The sequence below is a fragment of the Lissotriton vulgaris genome, chromosome 8 (genome assembly GCF_964263255.1).
Source record: "Lissotriton vulgaris chromosome 8, aLisVul1.2, whole genome shotgun sequence".
In the NCBI taxonomy this organism is placed as follows: Eukaryota; Metazoa; Chordata; class Amphibia; order Caudata; family Salamandridae; genus Lissotriton; species Lissotriton vulgaris.
In genome coordinates, this window is record NC_141696.1 from 1,302,380,106 (window position 1) to 1,302,404,194 (window position 24,089).

The window sequence follows — 24,089 nt, forward strand, 5'->3', positions numbered from 1 at the left end:
GATATATTCCACTACAGAATGGCAAAAGCTTACCCAAGGTTGATTTTCGTGGGCCAACTGCCAAGAACTGCTCTCTACCTTTAGCTTGAAGCTAGTTGTGATTGATAAGCACTTCAGAGCAATGCTAGTAAATGCCTCTCCACAAAGGGGACAAAATGAAAGAATAAACAGCACCGCCCAAAAGGGGTGCAATTGCCATGACAGCAAGACTATGTTGGAGGAAAGTGCCTCTTTTTGTCATGGTCACTCCCCACTTTTTGCCATTGGTACTGATGTTTTCGACTGATGTGCACTGGGTCCATGCTATTCAGGCCCCAGTGCCAGTGCTCTTTTCCTAAAAACAAGGTAATATGGTCTAATTGTCAACCGATTGGCACATACTTTGGCACCACTAGTAGGTAGTGCCACTGGTACTTAGGACATGGGTACAAAAGAGGTTCCCTGTGGGTTGCAGCATGTATTATGCTAGCCTAAGAGATACCTATACGAACTTCATTCATGCGGCCATTGTGACATGTTGCAAGCCAGCAGTGAAAGCACGACATGACAGACTCATTGCGTGCCATGCCAAAGTTACTGAATGTAATATATGCAAGTCATCCCTACAGCGGACCTGGTAGCCCTATGGCATGGTGCAATATTACTTGTGGGGGCATATATCTACATTAGCAGATATACCCATTTGCTGTCTAGTGCGCTTACTAGATGGTACAAGTGAACAGGGAAGCCATCTAGGTATATGAACTAGTCATTACGAGCTCCCCAGCTACATATTGGCTTTACTAAAACCTATGATGTTTGGTATCAAACACCTAGTCTTAATAAATCTGTACTGTTGCCAGTACGAGATTTATTATGACCTGCACCCAGAGGGTACCGTAGAGGTGCCCCATGAAAAACCTACCACTATCTAGTGTGCCGTCTGACTGGTATCCTCCAGTCTGCCACCACAGACATGTTTCTGACCCCGGCAGGTGAGAGCCAATGATCTCTGAGGCCCCAAACAACGCTCGCTCCGGAGGAAGGTGTTCACACCTCCTCCAGCAGGATGGCTAGTGATTTAGCATATCAAGGCTAGGGGCTTCAAAACCCCTCCAGCCTTTGATATGCGATCCTGGCTTCCCCCAGACCTGGGAGAAACCACCCTAAGGCCCATTTGGCACCAGGACTAGTGGGAAATTACCTATGCAAGTAGGCGTGTTCCACCACCAGGCTTGTCACACCCATAAGGTGGGCAGCCTTGTGAGCTCCATTATTTATTTGATAAGTTTTATAAAGCGCGAACTAGACCCTTACGGGTACAGAGCGCTGTACAGATGTGACGAAAGCACACAAAAAACACAATTGTACAAATGGTGTAGTTAAACCCACACACTGTCGAACAGAGGGGGGGAAACAATCAAGGTCAGGAGTTGGGGAGTTGGCCCGACCCGTACCTAAATCGGAATTGCCCTAGAGCAGGATACCAATTAACAGACACGAATACAACAAATCGAAACAACGGTGTAAAATAGGAATCAAATTTGTAGACAGGGCATGAGAACAAGTTGCAGCTACTAGTGTTCACTCCCCATGAAAGAAGGATTCCACCATCTTGCTTTTGGTGGAATTAGGAACTCTAGGACAGGGTTATGCCCACTCCCCACAAGAAGTGGTCATATAGGGGGTGTAATAACCCCAAGGGTAAGTAGCCCATTAGGTGACCCCAGGGGCCACCTAAATCAATCAATCAATCAATCATAACACTTGTATAGTGCGTTACTCACCCGGAAGGGTCTCAAGGCGCTTGGGGGAAGGGGGCCGCTACTGCTCGAACAGCCAGGTCTTGAGTTGTCTCCTGAAGGCGAGGTGGTCCTGGGTCAGACGAAGGTGGATGGGGAGGGAATTCCATGTCTTGGCAGCCAGGTAGGAGAATGATCTGCCTCCGGCGGTGGCTCTTCGGATGGTTGGTACGGCGGCGAGGCTGGTGGACCGTAGCTGGCGGGTGGGCTTGTGGAAGGCCAGGCGGTCGTTGAGGTACTTGGGGCCCAGTTTGTGGAGAGACTTGTGTGCATGGGTGAGGAGCCTCAACGTGATTCTCTTGTTGACGGGGAGCCAGTGCAGGTTCCTCAGGTGGCCGGAGATGTGGCTGCGTCGAGGGATGTCCAGGATGAGTCGGGCGGAGGCGTTCTGGATGCGTTGTAGTCTTTTCTGTAGCTTGGCTGTGGTTCCGGCGTTCAGTATTTAGGTGGCCCCCTGACAGCAGGAAGTCAAATTCACCTGACCAAAGAAGGACAGAAAAGAGCAGTAGAACGCACAAATTGTAGAATAGCAGGGGACGATTGCAAAGACCAGACACGTCCTGCAGCTGTGCATCCTCCAAAAGTTTCGGAGGGCTGCCAGTACTAACAGCATCTCCCTTGAAGTGGGGTAGCCTCTTCCCTGTAGTCTGCATGCACCGACCGCAATGTCTGGTTCACTGCTCTGAACACCAGGTCCCCTATCGCAGCAGTCGGCCAGGAAGAGGCCATTGTGCTCCAGGAAGTCAAATCAGTCTCCTCACCAAGTTTGGAGATGCTAGGACCCCCAGGAGCAGGCCTGCACCAATAACCGGAGTAACTGACCCCTTGCAGCAGGCAAGGCTTGTTCACTGTCCATCCCATACAAGAATACCGCCAAGACAGACCTACCGACAAGGGACTTCAGCATCACCAAGGCCAGCACTGAGAGTGGCCTGTTCTGCCCCCATCTCCAGGTCCACCCAACAAGTCACAGCCTCCAACGCAAGGAACCAGCCAGACAAAACACCCTAGGGCCACAGCCCGAGTTCGAGCCTACTGACGATGTACCCTTGTCCTACAGACCCTCCAGAACCGAGCCCCCTATTGGGTTCTGAAGGACTTGTCCACAAGTCTCTAAATGCAGCCTGTTACTGTTACAGGCTTTCTCCATAGACTTCAACTGTAGCGTTAAAGGCTATCCTTGCGCCCAGCACCTCTGCACCTGGCCACAGTAGAACAGGTAAACAAAACTGTTGGTGGTTCTAAGAACCTTGGCTCCTACTTACTTTAAATCCAGAAGAACTACCCTGTAACTCGATTGCAAGTACCCCTATGCAGTGTATGTTTCTCCCACAGGGTAACATTACTGCGTGAAAGGCTAATGCTTCAAATCGACAAAGAAAATACGGCTAACTTGAAAAGTACTTAGCTATTCTCGTAGACCTTGGTATCTAATTTAATATAAAAATCTATGCTATGTTTCTAAATTAGTGTCGGATTTTCTTATTGACTGTGTGTGTGCAACAATTGCCTAACTCTCCCCTCTGATAAGCCTAAGGCTGCTCGAACACACTACCACAAATGGAGCACATTGAGATTGTTAATGTAAGCTTCAGTACACTAACAGGGGATACCTGGACTCTCTGTACAGTGCACCTCATTTTGGTACACTATATAAAGAGTCAGCTTCCTACAGATGTGCCCTGCCTTACAGGTCGGAGCAGCAAGGCGAGGACAATTATGATGTACATCAGAAGGGGCGCTAGAGGGCGCGCTTGTGGAATGGCTGCCTAGACCTGCAGCTCCCGCTCCTTGGTCACTTATCCTGCTGTGATCCTTCGCCACGGGGTGCCGCGGTGCCCCCAGGAGACCGGATTCCGCATCCGGGGGGTGCCATCTACAATCGTGTCCAGTCTGGAGTGGCTGCGACTCCCAGAGCCGAAGATACGGGCTTCTGAAATCTGCCCGGTGCCTGCTCTGGAGCTGCCTGTGGCGGACGCTTGGCTGCCGCAACTACGCGACCTCGGTGCCTGCCACGAGGCTCCCAGGCCGCAACGGACCCTCGTCTGCCCGATCCTGCTGTGCCGGCGTGCGGAGGGGACGGTGAAGGTAGGAGACTGCTGCCTGCTCTCCTTGGGTCTCCCCCCGGCCGTCACCGTGCTGCCACGGACGGCGGGCTGCTCCTGCTGCGACGCCTGCAAACGTAGCGCTACCTGGTCGCCGTGCCTGTCTCCCCCGGCGCCACAGCCCCGTACCTGCGCGGCGATGCCCGCCTGAAATCCTGGATCGGGTGTAGGGGTTGTACCATCGAGCGGAGCTCCCCTGACATTACACCGCATGGCTGAGTTATAGACTATTTCGAGCACTGAATGCGCTGGGGGCTGTAAACGTATCACGCAGCTGCCATACTGAGAGGCACTAATCTGTATGCCGCGCTACTCCTGGTCACTGGCCTGCCTCCCTGGATCTGACCCTACAGCCCATCGGAGGGGGGGCGACGCTCTGGCCTCTGCACTACCTGGCTAGCACACGGCGGGTGCCTGCTGCTGCAGCCGGGTGCCCAGGGCAGGACTAGCAACCACTGCCACTGGACGTTTGGCGACCATTTAGCACTACTGGTGGCACCGGCTGCATTGCGGTGTACTACAGTACACTGCGCCTGGAACCCTATTACCTACTCCTGGCTGTCTCCTACCCACAGTGCTCTGTCGCCTTATTTCTTTCCTTTTTGGCCTCTAACTTGCCTCCGGTCACAACCATGGGACGATCTGAGACTCGCCAGCCTAAACTGAGCTTCGATAATACACGCAAAAGCAACACGTCGGCGCAGATGAATCCGGGGCCCAGCGTACCGCCACCACAGCCTGCCCCACCCATCGCTCCTGCTGCGGACCTTACCAACCTGATACAGGAGATGCGTCAAGGCTTTGCCACCGTCGTAGAGAAGGTGGATGGCGTCACGGCCAGACTGGACGCCCTGGTCCATAAGGTAGATCGCCATGAGGAGCGCCTTACGTCTGCGGAACAGAGAATCTCCGACAACACTGATGCCGCCGCGTCCCATACGACGCAACTAGCGAGAATGGACAATCTCCTCCGCATCATAGCGGCAAAGAATGAGGATTTGGAGGCGCGTAGCCGCCGGAATAACATCCGCATTACGAATGTGCCGGAATCCACTGCTACGGGCAGGATGGAGCTCTATGTGGAGAAACTGCTCAAGGGTTCGATCGGAGATGAAGCTTTCTCATCCCAATTCATTGTGGAGAGGGCCCATCGATCCTTGGCGCCTATGCCCCAGCCAGGCCTGCCACCGAGACCTATCATTGCTCGTCTTTTGAATTATCGGGACCGCGACACGGCCCTCAGGGCTGCCCGGACACAAGGATCACTGAGGTTTGAGGGCATTACATTCTCCATTCATCCTGATTTCACCCCGATGGTCCAGGACGAGCGGCGCAAATTCCTCCCAGTGAAGAAAAAACTGCGGGAGGCCCAAATAGACTACGCCCTCTTGTACCCAGCGAAGCTTAGAGTCACCCATCAGGGCAGGCAACGCTTTTTCACCAACCCGCAGAAAGCTGAGGATTTCCTCAAGACGATCCGAAGAGCACGCAGAGATGAACAGGCCCCTGCAGACGAACAAGAGAATGATGACCTGCCTCCTGAGCACCATGCAGACTAACGGATCTTACATACTCTGACTCACATTTGCATCATACCGGACCACTAGCTGGCATTGACTCACCACTTGAGAATTGGGGAGATGCGTGAGCGGCGATCAATTGGACACTGCACCCCAGTGGTAACGTATACCAAAGACCACTCTCTCGGCCCTAGACTCCACCAGGGACGGTACAGTTTGGAGCTATGGGCCGGATAGTGGCAGCGCGCTCTTTCTGATGTACCCCAATTGGGTGTTCCCCACTGACTTATTGTTTGTTTGGCCGTTTGCCTCTCTGACGTTGGGGGGGAGGGTGAAGAGGGGGGTTCTTGTTGAGGGGATCCAAGGCTACTGGCATGTTTGGGATGCTGGGGTGGGTGGGGGGGGGGCTAGTTTCTGAGAGGTTAGCATTGAATGCGCTGTGTACTTATTACTCCGCTTGGTGTATGACTCGGTCCTTTGGGGTTGGCGGTGGATCCTCTGTTTGGCCCTCTTGGGCTCTTTCGCCTTTGCTGTCGCTATATCCATGGCTGCTGTGAACACTGCTGCGCGACTGACATGTCTATCATGGAATGTCCGGGGGTTGAACGATGCTAAAAAATGCAGGAATGTTATTGCTTACTTGAATAGACATCATGTACAGGTTGCCATGCTGCAGGAGACGCACATGCCCATACGCAGGGACAACTCCTTTGGACTCAAATGGGCAGGTACCCGTGCCTTCTCCTCCTATTCGACATATGCGAGGGGCGTGGCGATTCTCATTGCCCGTGGTGTGCCTTTCCATCGCTTCGGGGAGGAGGTGGACAGGGAGGGGCGGTATGTCTTGCTGTGGGGCAGGGTAGGACATGACATCTATTTATTTGTCTCTATGTATGCACCGAATGTTGACTCGCCTGCCTTTTTTTCCACATTGTGGGGTAGGATTGTTTCGATTGGGGCACGACATGTCATCTGGGGTGGTGATTTTAATCTGGCGCTGGCGCCCCCCCTTGACAGGGCGGATGGTGTTAGCTCCTACAAGCCCCGGGCCAGAGAGATTTTGGAGGGAGTGGTGGAGGAGGGTGGTCTGTTTGATGCCTGGAGACACCTGTATCCCCACGGGCGGGAGGGCACGCACTTCACACCTCACACCGGGTCATGGGCGCGCCTGGACTACTTCTTGGTTACCCGAGACATTACTAAGGAGCTGATAGGGGTTGACCACTTGCCCAGAACTTTTTCAGATCACAGCCCTGTGAAGTTGCAGTTCAGGACCCCTGGTTGGGACAGTCCGAAACCACAGTGGAGGCTAAGCCCCGACGTGCTCCTTGACGAGCTCTTTCGCACAGAGCTGGGTGAGGAAATTAGGGAATTCTTCCCTAGAAACAAGGGCTCAGTGGAGTCGGTAGAGCACATATGGGAGGCTTTCAAGGTCACCATTAGGGGGTTCTGCATTTCCAAATGTCACGGGGTCCTACGTGCTATCCTGCGCACTATCACCACACTAGAGACAGAGCTGCGCGCACTGGAGCTCCAAATGGCGGTAGATGATGATCCACGCCTGCAGGTGACCTTTAGGGACACGCTGTCCAAATATGAGGATGAGGCTGCCAGGGAGGCGAAATATCGGGGTAAACACTGGGTGGCCCGGAGATACTGGGAGGGGGAGAGACCTGGGAAAGTGCTGGCTTCACTCACACGCACGCCACGCGCACACAACACTGTCTTAGAGCTTACGGATGCAACTGGCGCCGCCATTAGGGAAACGGATGCGATCCTTACTGCCTTCACGACACACTACTCGACACTATATACGTCCACGGCGGAGGAGGACGCTCCATATGCTGAATACTTGAGCGAAGTAGCCCTCTGCTGGCTTAGTGATGGAGATAGGGAATTCCTTGCGGCGCCCTTCGAGCTCGATGAGATTTGCGAAGCCATCATGTCCCTCAAGAACGGTAAAGCCCCGGGGCTCGATGGCATCCCGGCCGAATTCTACAAGGCTTATGTTGAAATCATGGCTCCCGTGCTGAGTGAGGTGTTTGCCGAATCGTTGGCTGATGGGATACTGCCCTGCTCTATGCGGGAGGTGGTTATCACCTCGCTTCTGAAACCGGACAAGGATCCCGCCTCCTGCGACTCTTACCGCCCACTCTCCCTTCTGAATTGTGATGTCAAGATCCTTGCTAAGGTCCTGGCCACGCGACTTTCACTACTCATGACCAGACTTGTCCTACCTGATCAGTCTGGATTTGTGGCGGGCAGGTCTACGTCTCATAATCTCCGCACCCTTTTCTCCTTGCTCCGCACAGTCCACCCTGATATCCCTGTGGCAGCTGTGTTCCTGGACGCCTCCAAGGCGTTCGACTCGGTCGAATGGCCCTACCTCTTCTCGGTCTTGGCCAGCATGGGTTTCCCTAAATTGTTTTTGGCCTGGGTGCGCCTCCTATACACAGACCCCACGGCAAAAGTGCTGATAAATGGAAAATTGTCGCCACCCATTAACCTTACAAGAGGCACCCGTCAGGGGTGTCCGCTCTCGCCTCTATTGTTCGCTATTGCAGTGGAACCCTTGGCTTGCCGTCTGCGCCAATTACACCGAGCAGGAGCGGTACAGTGTCTGCAGCGGCAAATCGATGTATCCCTCTATGCGGATGACATAACGCTGTACGTCAAATACCCGGATCAACACCTTAATCCCCTGCTTCGTGAGTTTGTCCTTTTCGGAGGCCAGTCGGGCGTTCACATCAACTGGGCTAAATCGCAATTCTTTCCTCTCACTGATGCTGTGCACGACTTCCCCCTAGATTACCCATTGGTGTGGTGCCGTGATGATCTCAGATATCTTGGGATTCGTATCGCGCGCACCAAGGACGAGACACTCAGCTCCAATTATGGCGTTGCCGTGACCAAACTTACTGCCTCCGTTGATAGGTGGATCACGTTGCCTCTCTCCATGGCTGGTAGAGCTTCCCTTATAAAAATGATATTATTGCCCCGATTCCTGTACCTTTTCCTCAATATTCCCTACTACCCTGGTGCCTTTTTCTTCAAGACACTTCGCACGGAGCTGCGCAGACTTTTTTGGGGCGGTAAGTCTCCCCGTTTGAAATGGTCGACTTTGACCCTACCCTATGACCAAGGGGGCTTTGATGTCCCCGACTTCGAGACGTACTATTTATGCGCTCAGGCGCATTACGCCTATCATTGGATGGCCCCTACTCCCTTCATGCCACATATAGCGGTGGAGGACTGGATAGTACACCCCCTCCCGCTGAATGGCCTGCTGCACTGTCCCGAGACTTCCATCACCACTTCGAATACCTCGGTTTCTTGCACGCTGGATGCATGGCGCCGCATTGCTCGGCGGCTGCTCTGCACGCTGCCCTACTCCCCCAAACTTCCCCTTACTTATCATCCACGTCTGGCCTTGCTATCGGAAGTAGGATTTTGACAGCTCTGTGGCAAGCTTCTTATCGTCTGCTGGGGAGACCTGTTCCACGACGGACTTTTCAAATCAGCCGATCAATTTTTTGGAACGCATACCCATTCGCCCCTTGACCTTTTTTACTATATCCGACTACGTGCTGGGATGCGTGACATCCTACCTGACTATCCTGATGAGCCTGCGACCCTGCCACCACTACACTATCTTTTAGAGTCACAGGATGGGACACATTTGGTCTCTGGACTCTACCGCCAGTTTCGCGGAGCTGCTCCTTTACAGGCCTCTGCTGCCCGATTGCACTGGTCGGCGGAACTGGGAACAGATGTCTCGGATGACCAATGGAAATACTGCTGCGTACTAACTTCCCGCATCTCGGCCAGCTGCAGATTGAAAATAATACACTATAAATTCCTTCAGAGGATGTATTATACGCCGGTCCGGAAATTCAGGTTTGGACTGGCCGATAATGATCGCTGCGAACGATGCCGTGCTGAACATGCTGATTTTCTCCACCTGGCATGGTCCTGCCCCCAGGTTGCTGACTACTGGCGGCAGGTCATCGAAGCCGTCGCGGAAATGGTAGATGAGGAGGTTCCTGCGGACCCTCTGGTAGCCATCCTTGGATATACCAAGCTATTACCTAGGGACTGCAGAAAATTCATTGACATAGCATTGCTCTTGGCCAAGAGACGTGTTGCTTGCCGCTGGAGCAGGGGCAGAGCTCCCAAGTTCAAGGACTGGCTAACTGACTTGACATACTGCCAAGAACAGCACACCACCTTTGCTGAGCTATTGCCTCTCTCTTGCCGGCCTGGGAACATCTGGGGCCCACTGGTACACTATCTGCTTAAACGCTCACCGGACGATGCGCAGTCAAGCGATGAACCCGACACTCCCCAGGTACAGTGACACATTTCTAGACATTGACTAAAACCCTGGATAAATAGCGCTGCCTTCTTACCCCTTTCTGTGCCCAAGCGTCCTCCCTGCCACTTAGACGGACGACCCCGCCTCTGGTACACTATGTCCTCCATACCCTACTGATCCTGAGATTACGCCCCGCGAACTTCCACTCACACTAGCAGTCGAGACTAGGACAGTCAATCTCCCCGCGCAGCGCCACCCACCAAGATAGCCGCGATGCACCATTACCATACTCTAACGCAAAACAGTCATGCGACACCTCTTAGTTTGTTAACTCGTTGGGATGTTTAGTGGTTCTTGTTTCACAGACAACAAAACAATGGTGAGACTATTCTCTCGCTCAAAAAATCTGTTCGACTGCTGCTCATCCTCGCTTGGCCTGCTCCACCGGATACTAATGCGATGCAGTGACGCTCTATACTTTGCCGCCGGGCCCCCGGGATGCCGGCTTCCAGGCTGTGTATTGTTGCTCATCCATTGCTGCCGGCCTCCGGGTTGTAGGCGTTCCAAGCTGTGTATCCTACTACTTTTATCTCAATAAAGCAGACTTGAACCCCCCAAAAAAAAAAAAAAAAAAAATGATGTACATCAGAAACTATGGGACTCTTTCCTAAAGGGACGCTCGCTCTTGGGGGGGGGGGGGGGGGGGGGGAGGGGCTAGGAGTAAATGTTTTAATGTGTCAGTATTCAGTTAAGAGGATTTACCACCATGGTCTATTGAAAACAGCAAGATTAAAGGGGAAATGGGTGACTAGTCTTTCTTGATGCATAATGCTCTAAACTAGTTCTTTCTCAGACTACCTTCAATCTGATGTTGTAATAGACTAATGTTGCCACAGGAGTAAATGTATGATGTGCAACCGAATCTAGGCGTGTCGAATACTCTGTCGAACAGGGTTTTAGCTACAGTCATGCTCAGCAAGTATAAGCATGTACAAGCGCTCAAGAAAAATAACTTTCAGTGACAGCAGATCTTGTTATAGCAGACACATATAGAAGCATTTACACTTTAGAGCATATTGCCATGGGATTAGGTGCTACTTCAAACTAATATTGCTTCAAAACATCATGGCTTAGTTAATTTGAACCATTTCCATTTGTTTTCAATGATTTTTCTTTAAACGCTTTACCTTACAAATAACACAGCATGTGTAAGCGTGTTAAGAAGATACTAAGAGCCGTGTTCCTTGCCCCCAGTGTCTTAATAGAAGTCAAAACATATACTAATATCTCTATTCAGCTTCATAACACCGTGGTCAATCACTGCCAATACTCTTGCAACACACTGTCATGAATGTTCAGCATATGTTTACACCAACATCAAGCATTATTGCCAAAGAAAAGAAATTCTATATCATATTAAGAGTATTAGAAATCACCCCCAAAATTTTTATCTGCATCTGTGCTATTTAAATTTACTGAATTCTAAAAAAGCGCTCAAGAAAAATAACTTTCAGTGACAGCAGATCTTGTTATAGCAGACACATATAGAAGCATTTACACTTTAGAGCATATTGCCATGGGATTAGGTGCTACTTCAAACTAATATTGCTTCAAAACATCATGGCTTAGTTAATTTGAACCATTTCCATTTGTTTTCAATGATTTTTCTTTAAACGCTTTACCTTACAAATAACACAGCATGTGTAAGCGTGTTAAGAAGATACTAAGAGCCGTGTTCCTTGCCCCCAGTGTCTTAATAGAAGTCAAAACATATACTAATATCTCTATTCAGCTTCATAACACCGTGGTCAATCACTGCCAATACTCTTGCAACACACTGTCATGAATGTTCAGCATATGTTTACACCAACATCAAGCATTATTGCCAAAGAAAAGAAATTCTATATCATATTAAGAGTATTAGAAATCACCCCCAAAATTTTTATCTGCATCTGTGCTATTTAAATTTCTGAATTCTAAAAATATAACGTATCTAGAATGTATTCCATTCATTCCATATAGAAATTTTAATATTCTGACAGTCCCAAATCAGATTGGAGTACAGAAAAAAGATGTAAATATTTTCGTTCTTCATGAAATTCAGTGTCACAGCACAATCAAATTGTATGTGGGCACAGATAGCTTTTACAACAAACTCATACATGACCAACTGTGTACATCATTTTAGAAATATTTTTGAATCCGAAAGAAGTTGTATAGAATTCCATATGAAAAGCACAAATACATTTTTCACAAGTCTCAAACATCTATTTATTGACAATACCCACAGAGGAACATTGGTGTTTACAAATACTATACTGTATATTCAAAATGCAAAACAAAGTTGTTTTTAAGAAACAAAACATGAACTTTTCCCATCCTGCATGCAGATGATGTGCTATCCTTGAGTGATTTGGTTACAATACTTGCGTACCTTTCCACCAATGATGAGACCAGCCGAAAACTCATGGTTCTTCCCAATTTTTCGCAGAACCTCGAAGGTTTGATAAGCCAGCTCTCTGGTCGGTGAGATTATCAGAACACCCAAGCCATCATCTGCTGTCCACTGTTGACGATACAAGCATTCCAAGGCCTGCAATGCCACATACAATGTGTTATGACACCTTAAACAATCTGAATAACATAGAGCCAGTCATTCGAAACACGAAACACAACAGAGAGAGGTTAATTTGGAGGGGGCACAGTACAACAAAGGCCTGCTACCACTGAAACAATGTGACCTTGAAAGAACTTCAAATTAGAAATGTTCCAATTTCACTGTGGCTCTGGTTAACTAATTATTCAATAAAGTATCAATGCTGAAATGTTCTGGATTTCACTCTGCATCCAGGTTTTAAATGTTGCCCTCCCTTCACCATGCTATGAGAAAATTAGTGGATGGAGGCACCAGAAATTCTGGTGTCAATAAGTCCCTTTCTGCCATCCAGGTAAAATCCAACCAATCCTAGTAACTATGGATTCCTACTTTATCAAGCATAATTGCTCCTAAAAATGAAATGGCAACACTACTTTGAGGCACATCACTGACAGAACCTAACGCCCATCTGATTGTACAGGCTCTGCACACTGTAGGAGCTGGGTGCCGCCTGATCACATGGCTGTACCATGCTTTTTTACCAGCACATAGAGCACCCCCTTCTTCCACTACACAGAGCCTTGCAGGAAAACACAGGATGCAAGCTCTCTCAGAAAGAATGGGATAGTACTCTCCTCTATCCGAGGAAGGTCTCTTGGAACACTTGGTTCCAATACATTCAGCATAATCTACTACATATAGCCTACCTTACCCAGGTGAGACTTCACAGGCTCTTCACCGACTCTCCCCTAATTGCACATAATGCATGGGACAGGGGGCCGATATAATGCATGTGTTCTGGATTGGTCCCTTGGCACACAACCTGTGTCTAGTGGTAACGAACAAATCGACAGGCCTCATGGGTCGCACTGACCTTCATACTATGCCAGCTGTCTGCTTGGACCATACAAGAAGAATTCATTGACCTAGCGATGCTCATAACTCAGACTGATCGATATACACTGGAAAGCCAAAGCGCTACCCAGGATAGAATGATGGAGCACAGCTATGCTCTCATGGGGTAAGGTGGAAGTGGCGGCACTGAGACGGGAAGAGGCCTGCGGGGGAAAAAAACCTATAACAGAATAGGAAGAATTGCTAGAAGGCTTGCAACCGCCCATAGACGATTAAGGACTTTAACATTCTCCCTGTGGCGTAGAACTTTCTATTCGGAGAGAGGAGCATTCAGCTTGGGGCGACGGGGGTGCTGATACATTCAGCAGTGTGTAATATATATTGTCAAAGTAATAAAGGGTAGGGCTGTGAGGAAGCATGGACAAGGGACTTTATTACATGTTAACTGGACAGCTCCCATTACTATGGGGCGCTCTCATCATGGTGACTGCCTGCTTGGTTAATTGTTCTCTTTTTTGTGTTTTACTATTTTATGTTTTTTACCACCTTAAGGGCACATGGCTCCTGCAGGCGCAGACATGACGCGATAAAATAGCAGAACATGGGCGGCGTATTCTATCTATGCTGTATCTCATATCCGGCTGCCGTCAGCTAGCAATCTGTTGTATGCTAACCATGAGAATGCCAAAAAAGATGGTTAAAAAATGGCTAAAAAAGGAGATGGATTTAGGCCCAGATCTCTGTACTGGGGTGAATGTATGGCATTGTTCTGCATTCTGTCCATCAACTGTGGTTTTTGCATTTGTCACCTCGAGTGGGATGGGTATGCTCAGACATGAGTCCCATGCTCTCCACACCATTAGATTCAAGCAAGCCAGGCTGAAGACGGCTGGAATGCCAGAAACCGGTCCCCGGAAGCTTGTTTCCGGTCCAGGGAAGGCATGGCTTGGCAGTTCGGGCTGGACTGTTCCCATGAGGCACAGGATCAGACTGATTTGCATATGGCCATGTCTAAACTGGGGTGGTGTGGAGTGCAAAAAAACGATGGATTTAGGCCCAGATCTCTGTACTGGGGTGAATGTATGACATTGTTCTGCATTCTGTCCATCAACTGTGGTTTTTAACTATGTGTATTACTACATAACGTTATGTAACAAAGACCCTGTCATGGGAACTTGCATCCCTCTGGGTTGTTGCAGATCCAAAGATTTTTAGAGCCACTTTCCTGCAGGAACACTAAAGATGAACGCTGTGGGAACACAAGAAAGTGAGAATAATCTCAACACAACACATCTGGAGTCAGGTAGCCCGATAAACTGTAGACTTATACAAATGTTTTCTCAGGATAAAAGGCTTAGAAATAACAGAAATACACATAATTAATGAGGCATTGCTTACAACAAGAAAGCTACTTTCCCGATGGTATCAATGAACATTCATATGTTTAAATAAATCTAGATTAATTTATGTGCAAAGAAGTGGCTACATAGTTTGATTTGGGTCTGGAGCAAGCAGGAGAGGCAGAAGCCTGTGATACAGAAGTGTTACTACTTAAATGTTTGATGATGTGACACCATGGCGTAGACTCCATGAACAGAGGAGTACCCGGTGCACGCAGTAGGGATTAATGGGGATTTAAAATTAGAATACACATTACAATGTGTGCACAGTGTGGGTTTAATAGCACATGGGTATTGTAATGATCTCACATTTCCAAGGGATACAACTCTGTGTGGTTCTGACAATTCACTCAACTCCGAATGACAGAACTTTGAAAAGCAAAAATTATTCTCTGCTCTCCCTGCAGAAACCCCTTCCCCTTTACCAGATGAAATAATGAAGTGTACCCTTTCATTTCCCCACTCTGGAAAAGCATTTACTCCAGCATTTCCCAGGAGTCAGTATGAGAGTTAATTTGCGAAACAAGATGAAAAAGGAGTAACGAGTTTGCACAAATTTGCAGCGCTTGTCAAGCACCAACAGCTTTCCTCCAAGCCCCAGGAAAATCCACACTCTTGATCTTGTTCCTAAGGTTAGTATTGGGCACAATCTGGTTTTCAGATGGAATGACTGCAACATTAAGTCTAATTGCTGGAGCAAATGTTTCATGACTGAAGAAGAGAACTTCGATTGATAGGTAAGTTTGTTATGCACAGACATTCCATTTGTGTGCACACAAATCTTTGGGAATCAAGTTGGCAGATATTAGTGATCAACAGGACAAAAACAAGTGATCGAAACCAAACCCAAAGCTTACAGGGATAAGGAAAGCCAACGTTTTGCCTGATCCCGTTTTTGCAGCTCCTAGGACATCTTTTCCTTGCAAAGCGAGCCCTATAGTCTGCTTTTGTATCTCGGAGGGCATGCGGTACTGAGCTTCTTGCAAACCTGTCACAAAAGAGGACAAAAGCAGAACATTAGACTCCTTCAGAATAACAAGTCATATGAAGGCAGAATAAAGCAAACAATATTTATCTTCAATTCCTCTAATGCATATGTTTGGACTATTCTTGCACAAGAAGAGCCAATGAGCAGGGGGAACATAAAGAACTCATACATTTATTGGTGTTTTTCAACAATTTCATATTCAGCCAAGTCTGCTACAATTGAGTACTACAATAATATGGCCATTTTTCAGCTCTCGGAGCACAGTTGTCATCATTCCCAATTATCCGCCCATCCATCTCCAAACACGCGTTATGTCCTATCAAAATAGGCTTGCTGAGTGTTAAATTTATAAAGCATAGCACTTGCTACTGCATTTGTATTAAAGTGCTGAACACGTATCCCACCCGCTGTGATGCAAGCAGGTCTTAATCATGAGTGTTAAAGTCAAAGTCATCCTTTACAGCCATGATGGACATTTCTCCATATTTTTTGGCCCAAAGAATAGACAATTAACTTCTTATTCTGGTCCCACCTATAACACCTCCTCTAAATAAGTATCCAAAGCGAAGAATGGTGTAAATATCATATATATATTGTAGAAAGGCAAACTATAACCGGAGGCTCTCATCCGAACTGAGCATTCATTGTGGGAAAGAGTGCATAAATTATACACTAAAAGGTAGTAAGGCACAAGTTGCAAAGCTATATAAAACATACTTATATGGTTACAGGGTGCTAATGAAGAAGCCAGCAACAGGAGCATCCTATAGAATTTCAAGAAGAGACAGGCAGGGGCACTGGGACCCAAGAATAGAAAGAAAGCTATTAATTAGTTTCACTGCATCCACAAAATGCTGGTAGACATGAAACGGTACAGGAGATCGAGAAAACGTGCACCGAGTTGTGTGTTAATCAGAATGAACAGAAGAAAAGAACCAAAATGTATGTTATCAAAGCCCAAGACCTATTTAAATGACACTGGAAAAACCTCTTGCTAAATGTCAGCAAAGTTCAGGGTGGTCAAGGAAAAGCATCACCTCTATTTTTGCAGGATTCAACTGTGACATCTGTTGGGAGCTTTTGGTTTGAAAACACGGACCAGTTCTCGGTTTAATCTACGCAGTTGATTAGTGGGGCAGGACTGTCAAGCATAAGATTAGACTGAGTTCTATCATGTAAATCAGCAAACCTATCCTGTAAATCATGAACCCAAAGCAATTACACAAACATTTGATGCTCAAAAATTTCACACTTGACTGAGAGAACTTACAAAACTAGGATATGGACAACATATCTGCCAACTGTTGGTCCTGAAAGATATAGTGTGTTCCCTGCTCAATTACATTTCAAGGGAGTCGCCTCAGCACACTCACAATGAACTTGTCACCCTGGACATCTTAGGACCTTGGCAGGGAGAAAGGAAATTCTAGAACAATCTGTAGGGGGTAAAACTCCAGAAGTTTTTCCCACTTGAAAGGTGGCACCAGGTATAAATATTGGACCCTCAGACCCACTCTTCAGTACACTACAGGAGATTACAGAAGGACTTCCTTGTTCTTCTTAGGGCTGTCCTGCTGCTCGAGGTCTGCATTGTTTCTTAGAGCAGAGGACTACTCTTCTGCTTGATTCTCAGAGGACTGCTCTGCTGCTGGAGGCCTGTCTTGTTCTGCAGCCCTGCAGCATGAAGGAGAAAGAACCATCTCCTTGAACCCAGGACTACCAGAGTGACTCCAAGGGTCAGGTGGCTGACCTGTTTTGTGCTACAGGGACACAACAAGCTCCAGAGGAAGTTGTGCAACTGCCCAGCTGACCTGCTGAAACAGACTCTTACTGGACCTAAAACTGAACCTGTTTGAGCCCTGCTGACCTCTGCTGAAGTGAGTTCCTGATCTTCAAGAGGTGTGTCCCCAGGTCCTGGTTCACTTGCTGCCATCAGCGGAGTGCCTTCTGTGAAATCCTGAAGTTTTAATCTCTGCAAACTGGAGTTTGAGGGGGTAATTTTTTCAGTGGGACTACACTTGCCCCTGAATCTAGCCCGCACTCCATCGCAGTCGCCCTGAACTTCTGACTTTGCCCGGTCTAGCGCGACCAGATACCCACAGTTCGTGCTTTCTGCTTCTTGGAGCTATTTGTACTTCAGTGTTTAAAATTGCATATCTCGGATTCTACGGCCCAGTGGAGAACCCTGGATACGCCATGGACAGATGGCTGATGGGAGGCGGTAATTACTACCGTGCCCTATACTCCAAGTCCCTTGACCGCAAACTGACGGGCCCCACTCTAACGGCGGTTCGTATCTGGAAGGCAGTTACCAAGGCGCAGGGATGGCGGGGCAGACTCACGAGGTTCACTCCCCTCTTTGATTCCGACATCCTGGGTAGACTGTGGCACACCAAAGGCTTTGACAAGTGGGACCTCATTGGCATCAGCAGGGTTGAGGATATGATTGCTAGGGGCGTGATTAAGACCTTCCCCCAGTTACAGGCTGAATATCAGCTGGGCGCGACGGAGTTCTTCCGCTATGCACAGTTGAGACATGCGCTGCTTTCGGCCTCCCCGCCGGATGGCGCCATTCCTGAAAGTTCCCCGCTGGAGGATAGGATCCTGGATGGGCATGTGCCAGACAGTGCGATTTCCCTCTCGTACAAGAAACTGATAAATGCACGCACAGACCTCCTCCTTGGCCTGAGAGAGCAGTGGGTTGCGGATGGCCTTGAGCTGGACGACGAGGACTGGCAGAGTGCGGTTTCCTCTCCTAAGGAGGTTGCCATCTCTTCCCGTCTCCGCCTTGTGCAGTTTAAGATCCTCCACCGGGTGTATGTGACTGGGCCCCGATTGATGCGCATGGGTTTCTCCTCTGATGGGCTCTGCCGCAGGGGGTGTGGGGCTCCTGCCACCTTCCTACATATCCTCTGGGATTGCCCGGTGATCGCCTCCTATTGGAGGAGGATCCACCGCGTGATGGCGGAGGTTACTGGCGTGGCCTCCCATGCGGAGGCCCGTCGGTGCCTCCTAAATGTTTGGGAACCGTCCGACCATAATGTTGCACAGACTAGGTGGGTCACCCTTGGGAACATGGTGGCGAAGAGGGACATAGCTCAGCGGTGGGGTGCAACTGCGGCCCCTCTGCTGGTGCAGTGGAAGGCCAACATGGACTGGTGTATGGTTCGAGAGAAAACGGTCTATGTAGCCAGGGGGAGGCCGCAGAACTGGACGAAAATCTGGGGAGCATGGAATGAATATAGGGGGGATATTTGCCAACCACCTGAACCAATTGACCTACAGGAGGCTGCGTTCCCCTGACCTGTGACGCCAACTGAATTTCGAAGTGCTTCTTCCTCCTGATGCCCTCCCCCACCTCCCTCCGTCCTATCCTGAACTTTTCCTTTTTTGATTGTATTCCTGCCCTATTCCCTACCCATCCCCGACACACAGCGACATGCTCTACGTACTGCCACTTTCGCGCCCACGGGCGCCAGTTGTTGTTGTTTTTTTCTATAATAAAATTAACCTTTGATGATTATGTTCCTACTGTTGAACGCTAATGCCCTCCTTTGCTTTTGCTGCCTTGCCTCCGGGATGTTAGGCTAAATAGCTGTGTTTTCTGATTCCGAATAAAGGTTTTCAAAAATTTAAAAAAAATTTGCATATCTCTGGCTCTACAGATTGGATTTTTTTCATTATGGTCTCATCTTATTTATTACATTTTACTCTATTGTTCTAAATTGTTTTATGATTTTTATTGTGTTGTGGCTTCACTTTATCACTCTTTGTGGGCCGCATAAATACTTCATACATTGCCTTTAAGTTAAACCGGACTGCTTTTGAGCCAAGCTACCAAGAGGGTTAAAAAAAGTATGTTTAGAAAGGGTCAGAGTAGTAGCTATAATTATACAATTGTATTAGTAATTCACCACAAACTAGATGTTTTCATAATTCATCATCATTTCTGGTTTATTATCACAACATAAGTAGAAAAGGAAAGAAAATCAAAATTATTCACGGCTTTTACAAACCAAAGCATCCATATAACTCCATGTATCTGTTTTTGGAGGACATTTGGTTCTCAAAGTAGAACATTCATAATGAACTTTTGTAAATCAAAGTATTAATGTAGCTTTATGAAACTACTCAATGCATATTGTATCACATTCGATATCATAAAGTGCTCTCAGTGAAGATAGAGAAAGGAAGGTATTTGTGTAAGGTGGGGGTGATTGGGTTGGTGGCGGACTGGGTAAAGGTGGCGTGACATGAACACAGTTACACTTATATATAGTTAGACCTTTACAGCCTAGAATGGTCCGTATTTCTTTTGGCCCTATGGTGTGAGGATGAGAGGTAGTCTACGTTTCGACCCCGTGGGTTTGAAGGGTTACTGTTTCCTCATTCTGGGGTCTTCATCAGGACGAAGTCGGTTTAGGAGCACTTCAGAATCGGCTAACAATAACCGTCTGGGGTGGGCAGCCAACTGGCACCCCTTTCCTTTTATTAAAATATTGTCCCTGCGGGTTGGGGTCGACGGGGTCTAATAAGGCTTGGGTAAGGGTGCTGCATGCCAGCCCCTGTTTAATTGTATTTGGCCCTGGGGATGAGTCAAATACAATTATAAATGTTTTACCAAGAACAGTTCTCAATCTCTAATTTGTTCTTTACCAGTTCCGTCTGGTAATTTTACCAGGGAAGGCAGCGGCGGCCACACAGGCACACATACCCAGTCACACACATCCATGCATTCACACACGCACACCCATTCACAACACTCATTAAAAGAGATATATGCACAAATATATACACACACGCAGGCATCAAACATACAAAAAAGACATAAAACTTACTTTCACTGTAGAGAGGGAAGCCTTGGAGGTCCCAGGAGGTTTGGGGCTGTTGCCTTCCTTCATTGGCTGACCCAAGTTAAGCCAATGAGAGAAGGCAGCAGTCCCTCACTCGTCACAGAGTGGGATGTGGAGAGTGAGACTGCTGACCCTACCCCACTCTGACGAGGTGTCACTGATTAACACTCGGCCCTAGGCACTTAAGGGCTTAGAACTGATGCACCCATGTCTGAGGCAATCAGTGAAGCTCTTCCTCATCATGAGGCAGAGGGGCTCGAGGCACTTTTTTCAGGCTGAGGAGGTCACGCCTCCAGGGCTTTTAAATCCTCATCCTGAAAAAGTTCAGCTCATGCAGCCAGGAGCATGCGCATGTAGCACATATCTAGCTCCTGGCTGCCTGAACAAAAAGTGTGTCTGTCAGGCTGACCTTTGCTCAGCCTGACAGATACTCTTCAAGTTGAGAAAAAGGTGGAGAATGAGGCCCCTCAGCCCACATGGACAGGCCCCTGCTGCTCTTTAGTTATATTGTACAGATGCTGCCATACTTCTTATAAAGTATGTAAGTCCTTAATATAAATGTCAGAAGTGGCTACAATAAACCTTAGCTTGCATTAGAACCTCAGTAAATCAACTGCAGCATAAAGTTAACACTTACCTCTCAATGTGTTTCTTGACAACGGAAAATCAGAAAACTTGATTATAGTTTCAAGATTGATCTGCAAAAGAAAAACACATATTGAAGAGGGGCAATCTCACTCTGGAGATCCAGGGCCCCTTCCTCCTGCAGCATTTATGCTTGCCTCTCCCTCTCTAGGATCTTACTGCCCTCTCACCCACTGGGTTTCCTGCTTTTCTATTCTTGAAAGAGTCTCCCCCCTCTCTCTGTCTGACAGTGCATTAATCTCCCCGGTTTCAGTGCAGCTACAACTTCTGGATCTTTCATTCTGGGCAGCTTTCTTGCTCTTCTGTGTTCCCACCTTTCCTTCATACAGTGCGTGCATTTCTACATGCTACAGTGCCTCTCCCTGCTACATTAACTGCATCATTTTAGCAAATTCGAAATGACCAGACGTGTCAAGCTGTCCATTACGCTTATGATGGCCTTCATGGTCTACAAGAACATCTATTCAAATACCCCAGAGTTCTAGGTGACCAAATTAACTTGGCACACAATGGGAGGCGGTCTGTGCTCAGGTCACTACTACATTTTGCAAGTTCCCATGGCAATGATTGTAACTTGTAGAGCTAGGATATCTCCTCTGGGGATCCTCATGAATAATTAAAGCAGTGAAATGCCCTGCTTATGTGCTGGGTCTCTGGAACACTTTTAAATGATACATTACATATATGGATCTGGTTTTCACTTAAGTGACCTATTTTAGAATTCATTTGATTTCCTAATACAAATAAACAAAATACAGTAAACAAAATGTAGGCAATACAGACTACAAAACTAAACAGATTTGATTCGTTATTGAAGTGTGCTTTTCTACTGAAAGGCTTTATAAATATGTGTCATTAGGGTGCTAAATGTCCCTGTGCATGCCAGGGACAATTCTGTGCTTATGACTTAAATTAGGATCCTCTGAAGGAGAACTAGGAACATATGAAGTAACTTCACATTTTGCAGTGGCACCAACAAAAGAGTGTAATCTTCTCTCTTTAGGACTTTGGGTGGAGTCCTTCTTGACAAAATTCACGAATTTCCTTAAAACATTCTTTTTAATAATTAATCTTGACCCCGTTCTAAATTCAATATGTATTTTTAAAAACATTATGATGCTAGTATATTTTCTTCCTGGCTTTTATTAGGATTCTTACTTCTTAGTATCTGAATTTCAGTGTGTGTTGTGTAACTGTCTATGGAGCACCAAGAAGCCTTGCATGAATTCAGCTGCATAAATACAATATAACAAAACACAACATTTCGGGTGTCTACAGCAACAGGCAGTCCATGAATTAGATAGAACCCCAACATGCCAACTGCAACTGGGTAAAATATTTCAAATGACTTCTAAGAAAAATGTAACTAAGATAGATAAGGCATCAATTGGTCAAGGGCAATCCTTTCAACGTTGCACTCTGAGAGATAAATCATCCTGCTATGATTGGGTCTAGAGAACCAAAGAAACCAAAACGTGTGCTGCTTCACACACTGAGTGATAAACTCTCACTGCTACAACTACAGCACCAAAGAAACTTAGCAACAAGTAAAATAAATGAACCTCTGTAGCTGCAACTGAATGCACTTCATTTAACCAACTCGAAACGAATAAACGCCTTGTAAAGTAGAACATATACTGTACATGCAAATATTGCTCTACACAAATTTACACTCTCCGTGTGTACTCAAGCACTGACATCACAAACAACAGTATAAAAAACTGATAAGTACAACAAATAAAACTGCACACACACGGATCACCTTATATTAGTAAACAGTTAACTGCTTTGCAATCCACCCACATCATAGTTACACACAAACAAGCACCTGCAAACAAGTCTTTTGACTAGTTTCGTACTTTACAACTACCAGATACATTAGTACTGAAATTATCAATGTGAAAGAGCATCTCCAAACAAAACAGAAGAACAGTAAATTCAGTTACTCTTCAGTCCAAAAGAGACAACTTGAACGCACATTTGTTTATTCATTTATAGAGCGGACACCACAGACTAAATTGTCTCTAGGAACGAGGAGCAATTAAACAGTAAATAATCACGAGAAGTACAACTAGAAAAGAAACCCTGAATGCAACATGCTATGTATAATCCATAAGGGGAGAGGAGTTGGCCTAACGGCTAGGGCAGTCGACCTCGAATCTGAGGAACTGGGTTCGAGTCCCAGCAAGGACGCTGAACATCCTGTGATTCTGAGCAAATCACTTAATCTGCCTGTGCCTAACAAAAATGAATGTCTCCTCATGTAATGCAACTGGTGCTATAAAGCGCTCTGATACACGATTCGGGTCAGGTTCGCGCTATATAAAACTCTGTAAAATAAAAAATAAAGAAATATGCTGTTTACTATCAGACAAAATAATTTCCAATGGTGTTTTCTAAAGGCCAGCTGAGCATTTTCCCCTAAGGTCTGTGAACAAAAAGATCCAGATCATTAGTCCTATCCCAGCAACCCTTCAGTCTTCCTTCCATTTGAGTTTAGTTCTAAGGACAAATCAAAATCAGCAACTTTGCAGGTAATATTCTAGAGCACTGCAAATAGTGCAATGGGATTAACCCTGTTGAGATATGGTCACATTTCTTTATTCAAGGACCAGCCTCACTGCTGTGTTTTGCTGCTATTTCAGTCACATAATTAGGTTCCTTGGAAGCCCACTCAATGATGCCTTTACATAGTCCAATTTGGAGTTAATTAACAAACATGTAATACGAGCGCATGCGCCAGACCACTCCTCTGAGGCCCTCCTACAGGCACGGCGCAAGGTAGGAGAGACATGGGACAGGCTGGACTATGACCCGCAGGGAATTTTGACAATTATTACATAGGGAAGGAGATAGATCCTGTAGACTACTTGCGTGGTTGTTAAAGCGTGAATGTCCCCCCGTTGATTCTCACGTTGCATTGCCCCGAGGGTGGCCCTGCAAATACGTAGGCCGGGATCAAGAAGAACTTGTTCGATCACTTGGTGACCACGTACAGCCAAACTGCGGAAGACAATGGCCCAGACAGGTG

At 47.3% G+C, this 24,089-nt stretch overlaps 1 protein-coding gene across 1 annotated transcript in view; it reads right to left on the reverse strand.

Annotated features, from left to right (window-relative positions):
• Positions 1-24,089, reverse strand: part of DDX10 (DEAD-box helicase 10) — an 832,256-nt gene that overhangs the window by 791,323 nt on the left and 16,844 nt on the right. The window contains exons 2-4 of the mRNA XM_086935230.1: positions 21,051-21,111; positions 15,430-15,560; positions 12,156-12,314 (exon numbers count right to left, since the gene is read on the reverse strand). Coding sequence (XP_086791356.1) covers positions 12,156-12,314; positions 15,430-15,560; positions 21,051-21,111 — 351 coding nt within the window. The remainder of the gene's footprint in view (positions 1-12,155; positions 12,315-15,429; positions 15,561-21,050; positions 21,112-24,089) is intronic.